The sequence below is a fragment of the Notamacropus eugenii genome, chromosome 4 (genome assembly GCF_028372415.1).
Source record: "Notamacropus eugenii isolate mMacEug1 chromosome 4, mMacEug1.pri_v2, whole genome shotgun sequence".
In the NCBI taxonomy this organism is placed as follows: domain Eukaryota; kingdom Metazoa; phylum Chordata; class Mammalia; order Diprotodontia; family Macropodidae; genus Notamacropus; species Notamacropus eugenii.
In genome coordinates this window covers 269,715,974-269,737,655 of record NC_092875.1, presented here as the reverse complement: position 1 = coordinate 269,737,655, position 21,682 = coordinate 269,715,974, and the positions used below count along the sequence as shown (strand labels likewise).

The following is a 21,682-nucleotide window of genomic DNA, read 5'->3' as shown; positions in this document are numbered from 1 at the left end:
TATCCATAGGAGTAACCTATAATACCTACATTTTTTTTATCAAATAAGACAACACTTGTAAAGCATTTAGCACATTGCCTGCACCATCTAATTGCTTATTTCCTTCCTTTCCCCAGTGTGATACCTTAGCCAGCTTGTTACCTCCTTGGATACTACATTCTTTATCTGTTTATTCAACAAGCATGTTTTAGGGGTCTATGATTTGCCAGACATTGGGCTAGACAGTGGGGATACAAAAACAATCTGCATTAAAATACTAGCCCAGAAATGGGTATGTATATATGTATGTGTGTATGTATACATATGTATTTATATATAATGAGCACATATATACACAATGAGTATATGTACATATATATATTCATACATATATCTAAAGCAACATATGTGATATATATTGTTCTGTATAGTAAACATATTACCTGAAAAGCATCACTGTTAAGAAGTAAGTCATGTTCAATTATGTCCATTTAAAAAGTGATAAATGAAGGTCCACAAGATCATAGATTTAGAGCTGAAAGGAGTCTTAGTCAAATATTATTTCAAGGAAACCGGGACCAGAAAGGTACAATGAATTGCTCAAGATCACATAGATAGTGAGTAGTAGTCAAGATTTTAATTCTTCTGACTTGAAATCTAGCTCTCTTTCTACTCCACCACTCCCTATGATAGTTTCAGGGGACTGGAAATGCTACACCATGAGTCAAGACTATGAGGTAACAGTCAAAAAAAAAAGCTAAAACAAATTGGGATGCTTTAAGGAATTTATAGCTTTCAGAAATAAGGAAATGGCAGTTCTACTGTATATTACCCAGATTAGCTCCTCTCTAGAATACTGTGTTCAAATTTGGTACCACAGGTGAAGAAGGCCATTGATCAACTTGAGTATATCCAGGTAAAGGCAACCAGCCTGGCATAGAAGTCCATACCACATAAGGATGTTGTGAAGGAACTGGGGGTATTTGACCTACAGAAGGAAAGACTCAAGGGCAGATGGTAGTTGTCTTCAAGTACCTGAAGAACTATCATGGAAGAGTAATTAGACATTCTCTTAGAGCCTAAGCTCTAAGTGGAAGAACCAGTTTCAGTCAATGAAGGGTCACAAAGAATCAAATTAAGGCTTAACATCACAAATAACCTCCTAAGAATTATGGCTTTCCATGAGTGGAATGGGATACTTTGAAAAGTTGTGGGCTCACCCATCATTGGAGGGCTTCAAACAGATTCTGGGAGACTACTTGTCAAGTACATTTTTGTGGGGATTCCTTTTTGAGTATGGGTGGGACAAGAGGGCTATTGAGGTCCCTTTCAATTCTAAAACTCCATGACTCTATGATTTCCCTTAGGATACTGCGATGATGATAGCCAACACTTATATAGTACCTACAATGTGCCAAGCACTATGTGCTAAGCACTTTATAAATATTATTTCATTTGATACTCATAAGAATCCTGGGAGGGAGATAATATTATTATCCCCATTTTATAATTGAGGAAATGGAAGCAAACAGAAGTTAAGTGACTTGCCCAATGTCACACACTTGCCCAAGCGTCTAAGGTCAGATTTGAGCTCAGGTCTTCCTGATTTCAGGCCCAGAACTCTCTCCATTGCACCTTTTCACTACATGAGGTATACAGCAGACTTCATTTCTTCTCTTGATAGTAACTCAAAGTACAAAATGACCAGGACCTCAGCAAGGTAATCCCTTATTTGGAAGGACCCTTAGAAGCCATCTAGTTCAAACACCTCCCTTATACTCATTTCACCATATCTATGACTAGTGGTCAGCCAATTGCTACTTAAATTCTTGCTTTTGGTTTTATTTTATTACGTGTTTCTTCATCTGCCTAGTATTGAGCCCATAAGAGATGGGGTACTGTGCCACTCCCTATTCTGCATGGAGGCATGAAGATTGGATTGGATTGAGTATTAAAGAAACTCTTATCTCCAATAAGGAGATTTATTTACCCTTTCTTATACTTGACTGTAAGTTGCAAGGAAGTTGGTTATTACCAAAAGGATGGAGCAACAGTCTTTGAAGTTTGAATCGTTTTGGGTTCAAGCTCACAGGATGACCCATTTAGGCTAACTGACACTCACTGCATATGAAATACAAAATAATGCCTGGAATATTGAATATTCCAAAGCAAGCTTATAGATGAAGATTCAGAAAATAACTTGGTGACATGTAATTCATATAGAAACCTTTTGTTCTCTGCTACAAATTACTTTGATCCTGAATAATAGGGGGTTTTCAAATCGCCACCAGACACTACAACATTTGCGGGGGGAAAGAATTCAATTATCCAGGTGATTTGTTTTCAGAAAGTGTCAGTCACCCTTATTGACACTAAGAGCCTTAAGCCATAGCTGTAGGTTCTCAGGAGTGCAGGTCCACAGTACAGAAAGGGGGAAAGAGGATAAAAGGGAAAGGGGAGAAAAGAATGCGAGAACAGCAAAAGAAAAAGAGAAACAATAAAAAACGTAGATGTGTTGTTCATGTTAGACTAAATATAGTAACTACCACAGTTGTCAGGAAGAAGCACTAAGGTCATAGTTTGGCTAATATTGGTCTTAATTACATCAAATAATCAAATAAGCTCATTGAGGTGAGAGACTGTTTAAATTTTCTTTTCTATTTTTTCTTTTTTTTTTTTATATTCTTATCCCCTATTCTCACCCCTATATATGATAGGCTCTAAATAAATGTTTGGGATTGAATGATTAACATCTCCAGAAAATAATCATTTACATTTCTATAACAGAGAGTTTCCATTTCAGCAAGTCTATGAGCTAGATAATACATGTTTTATTATCCCCATAAATAGGTGGAGAAACTGAGACTTGGATTTCAATGACTATGCCAGGGTCACATAGGTAATAAAGGTCAGCATCAGAACTCTAACCCAGGTCCTTCAGATACCCAGACCAGCAATCATCCTGCCACACAAAACTGCTGACTGGTGAAATTTTTCATTTTTACCAAGAAGTTTTGGCAGCAAGTTATTTAACAAGTTGAAGACTAAAAGGTTCTCTCTTTCCTGCTCCCATCCTCGGTCCCCAAGCAAAGAAACTGAGTGATTAGATCTATTTCTAATTCATTGTTATCTAGTTCATATGCACAACAGTTGCTTAATTTTGGTGGTAATTTCCAGAAAATATTGTCTGTCTCTCTCAGTGAAATAGCCTGTCCAGATGCCCCCTTAAAAAAAATCCTGAATCTGGAAAAAAATCAAAATATCTCTGAAAGGAAAGCACTGAGAAATAACTAGGGCTGTCAATTTAGTTCAACTGTCAGTTCTCCAAAGATTTCAGGGCTTAAAAAATGTTAAAAGTGCCAGATGCTATTATCTGTTATTCATGTTACCATTATGTTCTGGTCTTTGCTAAAATCAATATAAACTTCCATCTGTACATTAATGGAATTTCATTGCACACACATTCTCTCTGGAAAACACACACACACACACACACGCACACATATATTCTTTCCCCCATATCCAAAGGTTTTTTTAAATCATACTACATATTTTAATTTTTATAACACAGATAATGAGTTCTTTTAACCTTAGTCATTTAGGAAATTCACTCTTGACTAAGTATGGGGCACCTAAATCTTAAACTATATACTACATACAAATTTCCCAGGACAGTGTGTCCTGGGAACAAAGAATATGGAGAAAGTTTGATTATTTCTGAACACAATTGTATACACAAGTACTAGTGGTTCAAAAGATTATTACATATTACAAATGAAATAGTAGAAATGGCTATTGAAACATTAGCTTTTTCTTTCAAGAAATAAAAGGGCAAATGTCATGTTCCATAATTCTTTTAATATTATTTTTATACTCACTTTCAAAAAATCAATTTAAACTTTTATAATTAATAGGTTTCTTTTAAATCCCCTTCTGTAATGCACATAGAAATTCTGCAGTAAAACAACAGATGGTAGGCTTTACATTTTCATCTACAAATGAACAGGTCATGTTAAAGATACTTAATACTTGACTCTACAATCAAGAATATAATGAAGGGGTTTTGTGAGTATATTTTAACATGAAACATTCAGTGTTGAAACAGAAAGTAAAAAATCTCCTTGAAAAGAGAATTGTCAATTCACATCTCTCTTTTCAAAGCACAGAAGGGACATGGGGGACAATGAAGTGAAGTGCTGAGAAGATTGTCTAAGTAATCCAAAAATAAAGACAAAAATGAAGCCCAAAATGCATCAGCATTGGCCATTCGGCCATTTTAAGTCAGTAGGAACATGGGACCCTATCTATGTAGATTTAGAAAAAGTATAGAGTTCACCTGAATTAGTGATGATTATAATAAAAAATAACTAATTTCTACATGATTTAATAGTCTATTTAACAACCATCTTTTAAGTGTTTATTATATTCAGAGCACCATGCCAGACACTGCAAGAGATGCAAAGATAGTGAATGTATAGTTTTATGAGTTTATATAGCAGGGAAATAAGATTCACAAGCACATGTAACTATACAAAAACCCTATAATAACTATATAATAATTCTAAAGTAAGCAGGATAGAATAAGAATAATGAGTTGTTATAGAATGTCCAAGGACAAAAAGGTCTCTTCTGACTGGGCCTATTGGAAGAAGCTTCATGGAGGTGTCATGTGAAATAGGTCTCATAGCATGGGTCCATTGTAAACCCAAGGTCTAGGTAATATAATAAGATAATTTCTTTCCTTGCAACAACCTTGAGTTAGGGTGAGCAAGTATTATCCATTATGCAGATAATGAAAAAGGTTCCAAAACCTTGTCCACAATCACATGCGTAGTGTCAGGCCAGGGTTCAAACTCTCCTGCCACCAAGTACTGTGCTCTTTCCTCAATATAATCCTGGTTTCAATTCTACATTTAGTTTTTACAGAATTAAAAATTTGTTTTAGTAATGGCCCTCTGAAGGTATATCATTACTGTTCTATTTTCCAGAAATGCTAGCAAAATTTAGTCAATATAATTTATTACCCCTATAACTCTATAGGGAAAAAAATTCATCACTTGTATTCCCCAGAAATACCACTGCTCAATTGTTGCAAAATGCATTGCTTTTTCCTAGATATTTCTCCTCTGATGATCGTATCAAAGATGTTGATTGGGGAAAAAATAAATACCCTTCACATGACACACCTGTATTCTTTTTTCAGAAAGACCCAGTGAGCTCTCCAGAAAATTTAGAGGAAAAAAAATACCCAGGAGAGGTCTCCATACCAAGTCCTAAACCCAAGCTCCATTCCAGAGAACTCAAAAAGGAACTTATAACGTAAGTGGTACACAATACATTTGTAGTCATTTTTCTGAGATAAGGAAACATGTGAATGATGATATTAAATGATCTGTATACTTGTTTACATGGATATTTGAAGATTTCAACTACCTATCAATCAAAGGGCTGGACTTTTTTATGTATTTAGTACTATTCTAGATTTGGTTCAATTCAATTCAACAAACATCTCTTATGAATAATGATAATAATAACAACTCACATATATATATGTATATATTACTTTAAACCTAACAATGTATATTCCCCACAGAAACCCAATGCATTCAAGCACTATTATCCCCATTTTACAGATGAGGAAACTGAGCCCTAGAATTTTGACTGACTTGCCCATGATCACGCAACTAGTATCTGCTTTAGCCAGAATTCAAATTCAGTTCATCTGACTCCAGGTGCAGCAGTCTCCACTAGAATATCTGTTTTATGAAAGACACTGTGTGTGCTATGCTTGGAATCTAGAAATAGAGACAACATTAATTGCTCTCAAGAAGCTTACAATACAATAGGAAAAGGCACAGGAGAGTGAGATGAATATAAAGAGGAAATGCAAGCAGAGTGCTACTAGAGACCTGAGCAAATAGATTCTTTTCATGAATAGGAAGGGAAGAGGCATGGAAGACTTCAAGGAGAAGGTGTCCCCCAAATCTCATTGGTACCCTCAGTCCTTGAAGGATTCCACAAAAAGAGATTGGAAGATATAGCATGATCCACTAAAGGCATGGGAGATAATATAATGAAAGGTAGGGGAGAAAAGAGGACAGGATGAAAACAGAAGGCAGAGAGTAGCCCAGTTTGGATGCAACCTAAACTGCATTACAAACAATAACATTAAATAAAGTGGTAACACTAGCTTCAAGTCAGGTTGTTGAAGACCTTAAATGTCATAATCAAGAATTTATACTTTTTTCTTTATGCTACCAATGCCACTGAAAGGCTTTCTTTTTTTAATGGAAGAGAAATGTATCTGAATAGTACATTAGGAATATTATTCAAGCAGGGATGTGAAGGATAAATGGAAAAAGGAAACAATTTCAAAGGAATTACATAATCTATAATTAAGAAGACCAATTAGGAGTCTATTAAAATAGTGTAGCTAAAACAGTTGAAAATGCGAACTTAGCTGTTGTAAAAATTGAAGTGGTGAAAGATGAAAAAAGTAAGGCAGAGGTATAATTACCAGGATTTTGCAACAGTCTGGATGTGGTAGCAAGCAAGATGAAAGAATCAAAGGACTATGAAGTTAGAAATTAGAATTGTGGCTCAAACAACAGTATATAGGAAAGGTAGGGGAAGGACAGGTTTAGGAGAGAGCAGAATATTAGCAAATAAGTTCTGTAAATGTTGAATTTGATGTGCCAATGAGATATCCAGATGGTGATATCCAGCAGATATTTGGGAATATGAGATTGGAGCTTTGGGGAGAGAGTAGTAGTACATAGAGCCTATATAGATTTGTGAGTTATTTTCATTTAGGTGATTATTTTAGCTGTGGCAGGGGATGAAATAAGAAAGAAAATGTGTATAAGGAGAAGAAAGGAAGGAAGGAAAGGCGAGGGGAGGGGATAAGAGGAGTAAATAGAAGAACCTTTGTGGTCAACCACATTTGAGTAGTAAGAAGATGAGGATCCATCAGTGGATATAGAGGATGAAGTCAGAGAAGTAAGAAGAGAATCATGAGAAAGAGAGACAGAGAGACAGACAGACAGACAGAGAGACAGAGAGAGAGAAACAGAGAGAGAATACACATACTTACATAATATCCTTTCTCGGTATCCCTATCTTGGCAGGTGATAAGCACTTATTAAGTGCTTTTTTGCCTGACTGACTAACTTTATCATGAAAGTGAGAAAATGAAAAGGGATCAAGAGAGATTAGGACAGAATAAATGGCCAATTAATTTGGTAATAAGGAGGTCATTGAGGAGAAAGTAGTGTTAACAGAATTGTGGGAAAGGATGCCAGACTGCAAAGAGTTTTGGCAGAAATAGACTTCCCCTAGAAAAATGCATTCCTAGGATTTCTTAGAAGTTCACCTATTCACCCCTATCAAAGGAAACAAGGAATGGAACATTCTCCCTAAAGATGGATGATTAACTATCAGTTGCACCTATGTAAAGTAGGACTAATGTTATAGATTGAAGGCAAAGCAATCACATATCTGTAACTCTGGGGTTTAAAGATGAGAGCCTTAAGGACAGGAGTTGAAAACAGAATATAGTATACAAAGTCCCTACTTATTCTGGGGATTGAGCCTCTACTGGACAGGTTGGACAGGTAACAGTTCATCTTGTCTTTAACACCTTTGTTATTACAGCAGTGTTTTATTACATGCTGAACAGACAAGCAGTTTTAAAGAGAATGACAAATGCTTAAGGATAGTTCCCCAACAAAATGGTATAATCACAGCAGCTGTACCACAATATCCAAACCACATACTAACCAAATGACTTCTGCAGATCTGGAATGTATTCAGTTGAACACATTTCACTATTTATTTAGAATTAGAGAAAGTTATTAGAAATCCAAATGTTTCTAACTGAAGGAGAATCAGATTGGAATCTTGAGTTGACAGTTTCAGGAGATTTTTTTAAGTTAATATTATAATTTACCATCAATACAGCACCTGCACCTTTCTTGGTACCATTCTCCTTACTTGGATTACCCTCCCCTCTCCTATGTACCTAATTTTTACCTTACCTTCAAAGCCAAGTGCAAGATCCTCTTTTCCTGTGAAAATTTTCTAGACAATCTTGGGCCAGACTGATTTTTGCTTTCTCTAAATTCCTATCTTCTAAATCTATAATTCTACAATTCCTATCTCTAAGTCACAGATCTTCTGTATATACTTTTGGCACCTATCATGTGCTTTTTGTGGGGGTAAAAGGACTTCAAATTTTATTCATATAGGTTACATCCAACAAAGAAATTCCTTCTACAAACATGTACTATCATCTAGTATGCAATTTGAAATTTTAGTGGATTCTCTAGAGTTCTGAAAGATTAAATGGCTTGCTCAGAATCACACAGTCAATGTACATCAGGGTTAGGCATTGAAGCTAAGTCTTCCTGCCTCTAAAGCTAGTTGTCTACCCACTAAGCCAGGCTGTCCCTTGTGTTATTAACTGTCCTGTATTGTTAGTAAACTTTTCTTGTGCATGTGTTTCACCTAGTCTAAAATTCCCCTGAGAGAAGAGACCAGATCTTAAACTCCTTTGTCGTCCCCACCATACAAAAATACATTGCCTAGCCCATAAAGAGAACACTAAAAAGTTTTGATTATCCTTCTACTGGCATTAATGTTAAATTCTGGTGCACACCTGATTTTAAAAAGCCTTTAATCTTTCATTATCAAAGAATTATCACAGTTAAAATTTATAATTTAGTATTTCAATAGATATCTGATCTCTTCCAAGTGAGTAATCTTTCCAACAGTACAAATTACAACCCATTCATGTTTTCTTGTCTTGTGAGATTCTTGTCTATATACCCCCATCAATCCTCCATAGACAATCTACCTAATATTCTGAAGGCCTTTCTCAAGGCATTTTAGCATTTTATGGGACTACTTGGACTTTCCATCTGTTATCTCTTCCTCTGAAAATCTGACCAGCCCATCTATATTTCCAACCATTTGATCTGTTTGCAAAGAACAGAGAAATGGCAGCAAAGGGCATCATGCATTGAGAATACAAATTGATTTGTAAAACTGGAGAAGGACAATGGAAGATTACAAAGAGTATCGCCTCAAAAAAAGCTCTGTTTTGTTGGAGTGTAAGGCAAAACAAATCCAAAGAATGCTTAAGATGTAAGGATAGAATTAGGTCAAAGCATAAAAATAGAATTGATTTTTAAACATTTCCAACATTATCACCATCAATGATAATTGAACTACCATATTTTGATTCTAACACCTCAGTATCCATGCAATTCATGAATAAAAAGAAATGACTTTTAAGTTGGGAAAAGCAGAATATACACTATGTATACTCTAAGGCAAGTATTGATACTGTCTCAAGTATTAAAGGATCAATTTCAAATTATGTACCTTAAAGAAGAGAAAATGGCAAATGTTTGGCAGTATAAACAACAAAAGTACACTCAAGAGAATATCAGAAATTATTGACCTATAGGTCAATGTATATATATATATACATACATATATATATACATATATATATATAAAATGGATACATATATATATCTGTTTTATCATCTCTATGAAATGTTTATAAGAATGATCTACAAACATCAAGGATATCCTTGATGAAATTACAAGAGGAGGAAAGTTTTCAAAGGTAGTTCTCTACAACAAACCACATCTTTGAGAAAAATTGACTGAAAGGTGTTTGTTTATTACCAAAAAAGTCATTGATTTATGAAAATCTAGTCTTAAAAACTGTCCTCTAGCAATGTGCATCCTGAGCATATGTCAAAATCAAAAGATTCCTTAAAAGGCTCAACAGAAATAATTTAGTTCTGTTAATTTAGTTATTAATACCATGTACACTAAAATAGAGAGACATATGCTTTCCAAACATTTTGCTACTATCATAAAAGAGGAGGTTCAGGGCCGAGTCTAAATGGAAAAAGAATTTCCAAAAGAGGTGAGGCCTTCTAGAAGCTCTTGTTTATAGATGACATTGTGATAATCGCATCACATCCCAAAACACTACAAGGACAAAAGATAACATCCTAAAAAAAAATCATCCAGGAAAAAAATGCTCAAGAAATGGTTATTGTCAAGACTAACACATTGCACTCTCATGGTCATCTAATCAAAGTAATTCATTAGGTGGTCCTTCTTGGATAGACAATGCAAAAGAGCAATGAATTGCTTCTAGAACTACAGGAGAGAGAAAGGCTAGATTACACTTGTACAGCTTGCACGCTTGTAGAGTCATATCAACAATCCTAAGACATTTCTTGACACAAAACCCCCATATTTTTAGCCCCAATATTCTCACAACTAGGTGGCACAGTGGATAGACCAGAGGTTCTGGAGTTAGGAAGACTTTTCTTCATGAGTTCAAATCTGACCTCAGATACTCACTAGCTATGTGACCCTGGACAAGTCACTTAACACTGTTTGCTCAGTTTCCTCCTCTATAAAATGAAGTGGAAAAGAAAAGGGTAAACCACTGTATTATCTTTGCCAAGAGAACCTCAAATAAGGTCACCAAGAGTTAGACAGGACTGAAACAACTCAACAACAAACCCTCCCAGTGATACTTCATTACTGGAAAGCATGAAACACAACAACTGAAAAAAAATCAAAATTGGGGCTGACACAAACAGTCATAGAGAGATGCATGGCAGGCATAAGTAAAATGTGGCATATAGCCAACAATTGTTTGCACACAGATAGTTGAAAATATTTCATCCAGATTAATTTTCCTATTCTTATATATTACATTCTATTATAAGTACTGAACAATATTAGTACTATTGTCCTGTGTGTGAGGCATTCAATTGTGGCTGAGTCAATCAGGGGCAGACTGGTAGCAAGTGTTCTTATATTTTAAGAACCTATGATTTAGATAGCAAAGTAGAGAAAGTAATGTATATTGAATATGACTATAAAGTAAGTTATTGTTTTTAAAAGGAATGAATATTTTAGGATTCATCTAAATGAAAATTGTCTTATCAAGTTGTCCCCTAAGGAAGTCATGTATATATTCTATTTTTTAAAAGTCTGATTTTTAACAAATATGCCAGAATTTATATAACCTCATGAGTCTTATAATTAAATTTAGCAATGTTTCAACATTAGCATTTTAAAGCTCATCCTCATTAAAATAATCACTTTTAAGGCTATGTATACTATTATAATAATCCTACTATTGCTAAAAATGTTTTTGGAATTGTTGTTTGAGCCTGCAGTTCTTTCTTTTTAATATCTTCAATGATATCTCTTTATCCTTTGAGGATGGATTTGACTTTAACTACTAATCAAGTTATTCAGAGGTCAGTCTTTAGTAGAGTTAGTAATGAAACTGAGCAGTATCAGTTTGAGTGAAAAACTGGTTATAACTAATAATGAAACTGGTTTTGTTGTATGACTCACCAATTCTCTCTAAAGATAATCACAAAGGAGAATACCTTGGCAGTATCCTTAGAATATGTACATGACTTCCCCAGGGGATAACTTGAACAGATATTGTTCATTTAGATGACTTCTGGAAGAGTCATTCCTTTTGTAAAAAATACTGCCTCATTATTTTGTAGTCATACTTCAAATACATTACTTCGCTCTCCTCCTTGCCCCCGACCATGTATTTGTTTAATTGTTAGGTTCTTAAAATATAAAAACACTTTCTACCACTCTATACCTGCTTGACTCAACCACAGTTGAATTCTATGATGTCATCTGTTATCCTTGAATTTATTTCAGAGGCTGAGTGAGACTCATTGAGGGAGATAATATGCTTTCCTTTTTTTAATCTTGATATTTTCATAATGACTTCTGCCACATTATACAACATTTTCAACTCTAGGTCATAATCTTAGTATCATTACCTTTCCCATTTTCCTGTTCTCTTCCTTTTTTCTTTTCCCTACTGTAAAATATAAAATATTAGAGCAAAAAAGACTTGAGAGATTATCCAGTTAAATCCTATTTATTAAAGTATTGTAAAATGTTAGCCATTATTATTGTTATTAGAAATGAGAAAACTGACACATTCAGAGGGTCCTTACCCAAGTGACTTAGCTAAGACTTCAAAACTAGTGTTAGACATGGGACTTGAATTTGAGTTTTCTAACTCATAACTCAATCCCATTTCTTCTATACCATTTTCTCCTTTTTTTGTTTCCTTTTTTTCTCTCTTTCTTTCTTCCTTTTTCTCCTTTGGCTTCTTTGCACAATAGGCTTGAAAATGTTTAACTGGTCTTCTATGTAGCAGATTTATTATTTAAATAGCAAGCACATGTATTTTGTTTCTACTTCATCATCAAGCTTTCCCCTACCTTTCCAATCTTATTTCACTCTATTCCTCTTCAAAGATGTTTTGACTGTTCTTCTGTGTCATGTTGCCCTCTCTCACTTAGTAAACTCTCATAGGCTATCCCCTACAGCTGGAGCACATTATCTCTTCCTGCTAAAATCTTTCTCTCCTCTGGTCCACCTATGTGAAAGTCATTCTGCCTTCTTCTACACGTCTCTAAATCTCTCCACTGTTCACATTGTACCTGATATGATATTGATTTATATATCTGTATTATTCCTACCCCCACATCTCCAATATGAAACATTTGGATTTTTGAAAGATAGGATTCTGTCATTTTTATCTTTTTGGTACTAATACATAATACAGTGTCTTATACATAATAGGTACCCAATAACTGTTTATTGTATTGTTAAGAAACTGAAACACAGAATAGGGAAAGGAGCTGCCCCAGGTCACAGATCACTATTTATTGGACTAATGCTAGAATCCAATTTTCAGATGTAAAGAGCATTACTACACAATACCTCCTCTAGATGTTTCAAATGTAACTCACAATCTTTTATTTCAAAAGAGTTAATATGTAATTTTCATTTAACCTTTTACACAATAAGCTCTGGGAGGACAAGGATCTTGTTCCACCTATATTTTGTATCTCACCCACACTAAATATGCACAACGGCCCATGATAAACACTTGATAAATATTTGTTGAATAAACAAATTTTCTGAGAGAGCTTAGGTGACATAATGACTAACGTAATGGGCTTGGAGCCAGGAAGACCTGAGTTCAAATCCAGCCTCAGAGATTTAAGAGCTATACGATTCTAGGCAAGTAGCTAACCTGTTTGCCTCAGTTTTCTCAACTGTAAAATGAGGATAGTAAAGGCACCTACCTCACAGAATTTTGATGATTAAAGGAGCTAATATTTGTAAAGTGTTTAGCTCAGTCTCTGGCACATGGAAGGTGCCTAATAAATGCTTATTCCTTTCCCTTTTCCCTTATTTGGGTAGTGCAGAACTTTTGAAAGTTGTGCAAAATGATTTCCCAGCACAGTAGGTGGTAATGTGTCTAAAATGGGACCTGCTGAGAAGAAAAGTCAGCTCACAGTCAGATCACTTTATCAGCAAAATATTCAAGGAAAGACTGGGTAACTCCATTGCTAAATGGTGATTTTTTTTCCCTACTATTTCTACTATTTTCTGCTGTTGTCTTTGATTACTTGGAAATAGGAGGAAAATGTGAGGAAAGAATTTTACTTGAAAGGTGCTCATTATTATATAAATTGTGATATGAACATATGTAATGAAATTATAGTACATGTCTAAGAGATGTCTAAGAGAAAGTTGTCTTGAATAGGGTAGGTGATATACATACACTATAAACACATAGAAAGGCCTTCATTGCAAATAGCATACCCAAAGGAAGTCGAATGCACAAGTGGTTTCACTAATTTTTGTTCTCATTAGCACTGGGTAGGTTGGACAGGATTCTGTTTATCCTAAATGTATCATTTTTATGCAGCATCAAAATGAACGTAATGAGTTATGGAACTGCTATGATGAGGACTCCTATTTTGTTTTTTAAAAATTAAAAAATGCACTTTCCTAAGTTTTTGATAGAATAGAAAGAAATAAAAAGGAATGGATTTTAGTCAATGTTTGTCCTGCTGCAGCCTGAAAAGCCTATTTGTATAGAAGAATTATTGTCTGGAGCTATTTTTGTTTCGTTCGAGTTTGAACTGATTCAAATGGAGATTTATATACAGGAGGAGATTACATGAAAATATCCATTGTTCCCTCTTCAATTAACTGCTATGCTATTTCTAAACAGTCTGTAGCTTCCCAACTTTGAAATTTTCCTTTTACATTTCCATCGTGTATACTATCATTTTCATAATGCACTGTCCCAAAACATTGCTAATTGTTTTAAGTACAGTTTTTTACTAAGACTTTTGGGGCACACTGATTCTTGTGATGAAGGGAACTGTTTCTAAAATGATCATGTATAATAGTCAATACCTGGTTTTCTCTTGAAAATATTCTAGGAAAGTTGTCAGTGATAGCTTTGGTGTCCATTTGAGAATTATCAGGGGAACCAACCATTAAAATGTTCGTTGTTGAGTCATTTCAGTCATGTCCCACTCTATGACCCCTTTTAGAGTTTTCTTGGCAGAGATACTGGAGCGCTTGCTATCTTCTTCTCCAGTTTATTTTACTGATAAGGAAACTGAGGTAAGCAGGGTTAAGTAACTTGCCCAGAGTACCACAGCAAGTTAAGTGTCTGAGGCCAGATTTGAATGCAGGAAGACTGATCTTCCTGAGTTTAGGCTTAGCATTCTAGCCACTGCTCCACCTAGCTGCTCTACTAAAATGTATAATGTCATAATTGTTATTGTGTAACTTTTATAGTAATATTATACTTTCAAAAAACATACTTTTTTAAAAAATCACTTTATCTTGACAAGCCCAGAACATAGGTCATGATTTTAACTAAGCTAAATTATTTGAACAACTTGAAATTAAAAGAAATTACTGAGTTTGTCATTAGTTGCTTTATAAACGTTAGTTTTCTCTGGACCATTCTACTTGTTCTTACTGGCACACAGAACTTTGGACTTCTTTAGTCACTAAGTATCAGAGTGGATCATCATTAGCTGAGCTCACCCATATTTGAAAAAAAATCCTTGGTTGCTCAGTAAGATAGCAAAATGATATCTACAAATCTTTGAAATGTATTCTTCTCTAATTATGTTTTCTCACCCAGCTGTCCAACTCCTGGATGTGATGGAAGTGGTCATGTGACAGGAAATTATGCATCACACCGCAGGTACCTACTAATAGGAAATAACATTATAGCTGATAATATCCCATCATCTCTCATATTCTGCTTTCCTCACCATATGTATTCTCATTCATATTAGCAAGATACTATTGGGACAGAAGCAGAGGTCAGTCAGCTTTCTTATCTGTGGATATTTTTTAATCCCAAGTATTTTGTAGTTATATGTAGTTATATAACTTTAGAACCTGTATTTTGTCTTTCCATTGCAACTCAATAGAGATATAGAACTTTGGATAGGCAGATGGAAAATGTTAAAGCCTCCAGATAAGGAAACATCATGATGGACGGAGAAGAACACAGTCACATGCTTTTAGAGCCTAGAGGGGATTATTTAACTCAACCTTCTCTTTTAATAGGAGGGAGATCTGAAGTCCAAAGAGATTAACTGATTTGCCCTAGATCGCATAGTTAGTTAATGGCAAAGCTCAGACAAGAAACCAGGTCTCCTAACTTCCAGCCAAGCATACTTTCCATTGCCTCTGTAAGAGAAAAATGTATATTATATAACTCACAACTAAAGAGTACAATATTTGAGTAAATTTTTACCATTTTTAGATTTAGTGAATTCACAAAATTTGTTTCTTTTTTAGTGTATCTGGATGCCCTTTAGCTGATAAGACACTAAAATCTCTCATGGCTGCCAACTCTCAGGAGCTTAAGTAAGTAGAGTTTGAAAATGAATGGTTGTGATGTAGATGAAAAGAAACAAAACTTTAAAATTAAAAAATACCTTAATATCATAAATGTATAATAACCATGGTTGGCTCCAAAGATAGCCCCTTCTTTTCAGAGGTAAGAGATTATTGATGTGGAAAGTGGCATTTGATGACCTGTTTGGTCAATGTATTGCATAGTTTTGCTGAACTATTTTTCTCCAATCACTTTATTCCTGCTTATAAGGGATGGCTCTCTGACAGGGAGGTTGGGGAAATTTTATACATATGTATATATACGTATATATATTTATCATATCCATATTATGAACTTTATATAAGGATCAAAAAGATAAAGGAAAAATTTAAATTAGAAAAAAATAGAAAGGAAATATATGATTGTTAACCTACCCTTTTTTTGCCTTTATTCCTAATTAGATGATGACATGACCATTAATAAATAAATGAAGTTAAATTAAATAAAAACCAGAGCAATATTTCACCAAAAATACAACTGATATAAAGTCAAAGTTATTTGATTGATTTACTTGCTTTGAAGGGTTTAGTTGGTAATCTCAGAGTTTTAATTTTAAAGCATGAGAATTTTTCTACTTTAATTTCATAGTTTCATCCACTGAACTGGGCTTATTCTTATATACATATATGTATATTGATATATATATGTAGTATGTATTACTACATATATATATATATATATATATATATATATATATATAAAGAAACTTTTCTCACTCTCTAAACTGAAGTATAATAATGTTATGCTTTGAAACATTAATTGAACAGTTCCCAAAGTGTGGTCCAGGGATCCCTGGGAGTCCCAAAGTCCCGTTCAAGGTGGTTGATTTTCATAGTGATATTAACGTGTTTTAATTTCTAATTTGGTAACTATTGATAGATATAACTCAATAACCTAAAGCTCTTAGGAGTCCTTAGTAATTTTCAAGAGTGTAAGAAGGTCTTGAAATAAAATTTTGAAAACCGCTATTTTAATGGATCCTTTATATAATCCAATCTATTGCAGTCAGAGTTACAAACACTTGGGTTAAATAATATGTATATAGCTCTTTAGGTTTTCAAAGTGATTTGCAAATATTTTCTCATTTTATCCTCACAACAACCCTGGGAGATAGATGCTATTATTATCCCCAATTTACAGATAAAGAAGTTGAGGCTGAGAGAAGTACCAGGCTCACATAGTAAGTTCCTGAGGTAATATTTGAACTCAGATCTTCCTGACTCTACATCCAATGTTCTGTCAACTATATAACACCAACTCCTCCCCTGTTTTGTGTCATAGAGAATAGCAAGGTGGCCCACAGAAAGCCATGGTTTTAAAGCCCACCTGTATCACATACTGAGTATGTGACACTAGTCAACTTATTTCTCCTCTCTGAGCATCAGTTCTTCATTTGTAAAATGAAGTATTATAACTAAATGGCCTTTATGTCCTTTCTGCATTTAAATCTGTGATCCTATGACGAACTTGTCATAGGCTAGGTCTTAAAGCATTGATTGGGGCATTAAAAGGCTTACCCATCATCACATACCCAGTATGTATCAAAGGCAGGACTTGAATCAATCGTCTCTTACATAATATTGTTGAGAGGCTCAAGAGAGATATGCGTAAAGTTCTTCGTAGTTCTTAAAGGCTTATATGTTAGTTTCACACAGTAAACCCTCCATATTATCTTATCCTGTATATTTCTTATCCAGGTCTTTCCATAAACATCTACTGTAGCATTCTGCCTATAAACTTTTACACATTTCTTCTACTTGTAGCTCTTTGTCTGGTCATACATACCTTTGATAATGTCTTTAAGACCACTTTTTTCCCCACAAATCATCACTGGCAATATGGGATAGTCTACTTATACTCACTTCTTATTTTCTAAAGCTAATTTCATAGAAAAATTTCAAAAAAAAAGTCCTTTAAAAGGACATATTTTGGTGACATTTAATGAACACACTCAACAAAAACAAGTTTATTAAAACTACTTTACCTGCTGTTATTTTTCTAGATTGAAAGCTACAGCAACTCTAGAGACAATCTAGCAATTGATGGATAAGAAAGTGGGGGAAAATGCCACCACCTCACTCCATTTTCCTAAGCCTCCAAAACAGCAACAAGAAAAGCTCTGTTATTGCTACCTATTTTTCTTATTTTAAACCTAAACATTACATTCAAAATAAAGACATTGATAGTATGTAGATTAAGAAATCCTAAATCATATGATACTTTTACTTGCATTTTTATACAGTGATGGAATCTCCAGGTATTCCCAAAACAAGGACAAATTCAGATGTACTATTAACCATGTCATTTAGTTTTTTTTCAAAGAGGACCCCAAAGCAAGGTTATTTGGCACAGGTATATTATTATAATTACATATACTATATTGTATTATACATACTATAATTACAACATGCTGGTAAACCACTATTTTAGTAAAATCATTAATAAAGGAGAACTAGCATTACTAGCCTTCTCTGTGAAATAGAATAAAAATGACCAAAAATAGTTGGATTAGGACAAGTTGCAAGTTTTCTGGTGTAAGATAACTGAGCTTTGGTTGCTTTTATACTATATCCTCAAAAAATAGTCCTTTTCTTCTAGACAGAGAAATAGCCAAATTCCTCTTTGGAAAAGGTTTGACATTGACATCAGATTTGGTAGGCATCCCTGTAAAAGTGTAAAAGTTTAGCTATAAAAAGGAGGGTGGAATCATTGCCCTTTGTGTTACATTCAAGCTTTGCTATAACCCCTATCTGTATCACCATATTTGAAACAACAAAAAAAATAATACTACATTGTAGGGGGGAAGGCAAAAATAGCAGAGGCATCCCTCTTTACTGTAGAGATTGGGAAGAGGATGACATTAAGGTTAGAGCTCAGGTAGGAAAGATCAGTTAAGGAAAGGAAATGGAGGGAAAGGCCACAGGAGAGAAGAAGCCAAGTAAATACCTTCACCAACTTTTGGATTGGGGTATATTGTGATCAGGGTGGCAGCTCATAGGTCTTTTTCATCTTCTTTGACCCTCCTCAAACTAATATGAAGGTTGAATCCCTGCAATGGTTGAGTATGTTAGAACTGCCATTTAATTGAAGCCAAAAGGTATACTTAGTACTTACCCAGGTTTATTTTTAATCATATTAGTGTGCAGAGTTTCACGAGATGCTATAGAGCCTTTGAAATAGTTAATGTACTATGTCTGCATTATAGCCTCAGAAAATGAATGATACATAAAACAAATTTTGAAAGCTTTGTTGTTTCAAGAATGCAGGACTTGTGTATATATGGATGTTATTCAAAAGCACAGAAGCAATGAGAGCAGTTCAATTTCCACAGAACTTTACCGTATTTGTTACTAAGAGTACCTCTGTGAGGCAGAGAGTGCAAGTATAATTATTCTTATCTATTTTACAGATCAGGAAACTGAGGCTTGGAGGGGATAAAGGGACTTGCTATTAGTCACAGAGTTAGTACCTAAAGCAAGGTCAGGACTCTGATCAAAATCTTGGGACTTTGATTTCAGCATACTTTCTAGTACATATATCATTTTGGGGGATTTGTGTGTTTTTAATAAAAATAGCTACTATGAAAAGCACTTAATAACTGCTACTAACATGCCTATCTTGACTCAAAGCAAATTTTTTATTTTGAAATGTATGTTATGAAGAGAGAAAATTAATCAGGAATTAATTTCATTTAAACAACAAGACTTGGGTTGCTCTTTTAGTTGAAGACCTACTTAAGTCGAGCTCCATTTTAACAAAATAATCTTTTCCCTTATATATATTCTAGGTGCCCAACCCCTGGTTGTGATGGTTCAGGACATGTGACTGGAAATTATGCTTCCCATAGAAGGTAGGATTAATTATGTTGGGAGAAAGGAATGTGACATTATCCACCAAAAGCAAAAACAAAAATTACCTTTTGATTTTTTTTCTCCTGGGTATATCTTTCAGTTTGTCTGGTTGCCCCCGTGCCAGGAAAGGTGGTGTCAAAGTAACTCCTACCAAGGAAGATAAAGAAGATCCAGAACTTAAGTAAGTACAATGATTAAGGTCAAAGGAACATTTTATAAATGTACTTCCTTACAATTTATCCTTTTAAAGTGGAAATCTTTATGGGAAAGTATATCAGTAAGCACCCCCAACATACACAGGGGGGTCTGCTACCACAGGTTCTTTGATCTGCTTCTCTGAAAGGAAAGGCAACTTTTGAGGGGTCAATAATCACTTTAATCAAGCACATATATCATTCCTTTAATCAAGCACATATATCATTCACCTAGTTGAGGGGAGTCAGCACCCTGAACTTCAGAGAAAAATAGAGAAATCAAAGATCAATAGAAATCAAAAATCAAAGAAATCAAAGATCTTCCTCTTTCTGACCAAAATCAATACATATATCACAAATCAACAGACAGGTCCAACTATCTGACCATAGTTACCAGAGAGGGAAGCACTGACATCTGAATTTTCAAAGCCAGACGGCTGTATAGTGGCTTCCCTGAGTCTCTCATCTGGTACATAAACCTTCTTCCAAAAACTAAGCCCCAAAGTAAAACTGCACCTCAGAGTCTTTATACATTTTATAGAGCCAGAGGTCATCACATCCCCTGAGAACCAGTGCCTTATTAGCAAAAGTTGTGGACCTTCCTACAAATCTTCCCAGGCCCAAAAATGAGTGGGAAAAAAGTCCTCCTTAATCACATTATTCAGAGGCATTATACTTCTTGGTATAAACGAAAACAGCAAAAGATCCTACTTTGCTTGCCCTCACACAAAGTGACATGAAAAGGATCTTTGCTTTCAAGTGGGATATAAGTGAAAACCATGTAAAATCTTGGGGCAAATTTTTTCTTTAATCAAAGTCTGTTAAATATCTACTAAGAATACTTGAAATTAATGTGATGTTAGATTTGGGGGGGGGGTAGGTCTTGGAGTTTTGAGAAAAATAATGTCATACCTACAACATTTAAAGTTCTTTAAATACAAAGAAAATAATGAGTTTGGGACTGTACCTTTGTTTATTTTAAAATAACATTGAAAAACTGTTATTTCACCGTAAATATCACAACACTTTACCCTGGAATTTGGATTCAAACAAAAGGGAAATTCTAAATCTAATTCCATTTTCTTAAAAGTTCCCAAAATGGTGGACTTTAAAAGTGACATATATGCTTGAATACAAACCATCTCCTTCAAGACTTTGCATTAAGTCCAATTCCCCGATTGCATCATTTTCAGTAATACCATGTCATAGAAACAGAAGAGACTTCCAAAGGGAGAGTATGTAGAAAAGGGTCACTGAGTTGCCATGAAAGGCCTTGTGCTTAGAAACATTTTCCCTTAAAATATATCCTTTGCCTCTTCTGTCACCCATTCCGTTACCCATTCTCTGACATTTCATTTTCCTCTTTTCTCATTCCCATCCTGAATTTGTTTCTCAGTTCTGCTTTTTTTTTAATTCCATTAATTCATAACTGCTTTATTGTTCCTACAAAGATTCCCTTTATCAACTGTTTTCTTCAGCTTGGAGTAAATAGGTTATGGCAGAAACAGGCTAACCTAGGGCTCCTTAATGTTTTCTCAGTTCTTATAGCATCTCATAATTCCGATCATTGGAAGAAAATGTTATTGACTATGTTCTCTGGACTCATAGCATTCCTTTGAATCAAAGGGCAATAGAGCCAAAAATAAAGAACCAAATTCTAGCACTCAGTAGTGTGAAAAGGTGGGACAAAAGTCCCAAATCAACTGAAGAATACAAGGTTCTCTCCACCATTTGAAACTGTTGAGACAAATGAAGAGGAAGCATACTGTAGTGGAAAGGTGTTATATATGAAGTTAGAAGACCCAAGGATGATACATATTAGCTTGATAAACCTAGGCAAG

The 21,682-nt window shown here is 34.7% G+C and overlaps 1 protein-coding gene and 1 long non-coding RNA gene across 2 annotated transcripts in view; one reads left to right on the top strand and one right to left on the bottom strand.

Annotated features, from left to right (window-relative positions):
* Nucleotides 1-21,682, top strand: part of ST18 (ST18 C2H2C-type zinc finger transcription factor) — a 153,099-nt gene that overhangs the window by 103,066 nt on the left and 28,351 nt on the right. The window contains exons 13-17 of the mRNA XM_072604580.1: nt 5,183-5,298; nt 15,029-15,091; nt 15,697-15,765; nt 19,584-19,646; nt 19,748-19,828. Of these exons, the coding sequence (XP_072460681.1) occupies nt 5,183-5,298; nt 15,029-15,091; nt 15,697-15,765; nt 19,584-19,646; nt 19,748-19,828 (392 nt within the window). The remainder of the gene's footprint in view (nt 1-5,182; nt 5,299-15,028; nt 15,092-15,696; nt 15,766-19,583; nt 19,647-19,747; nt 19,829-21,682) is intronic.
* Nucleotides 19,721-21,682, bottom strand: part of LOC140501228 (uncharacterized) — a 72,945-nt gene continuing 70,983 nt past the window's right edge. Inside the window, exon 3 of the long non-coding RNA XR_011966104.1 lies at nt 19,721-19,794. This is a non-coding gene — a long non-coding RNA (uncharacterized lncRNA). The remainder of the gene's footprint in view (nt 19,795-21,682) is intronic.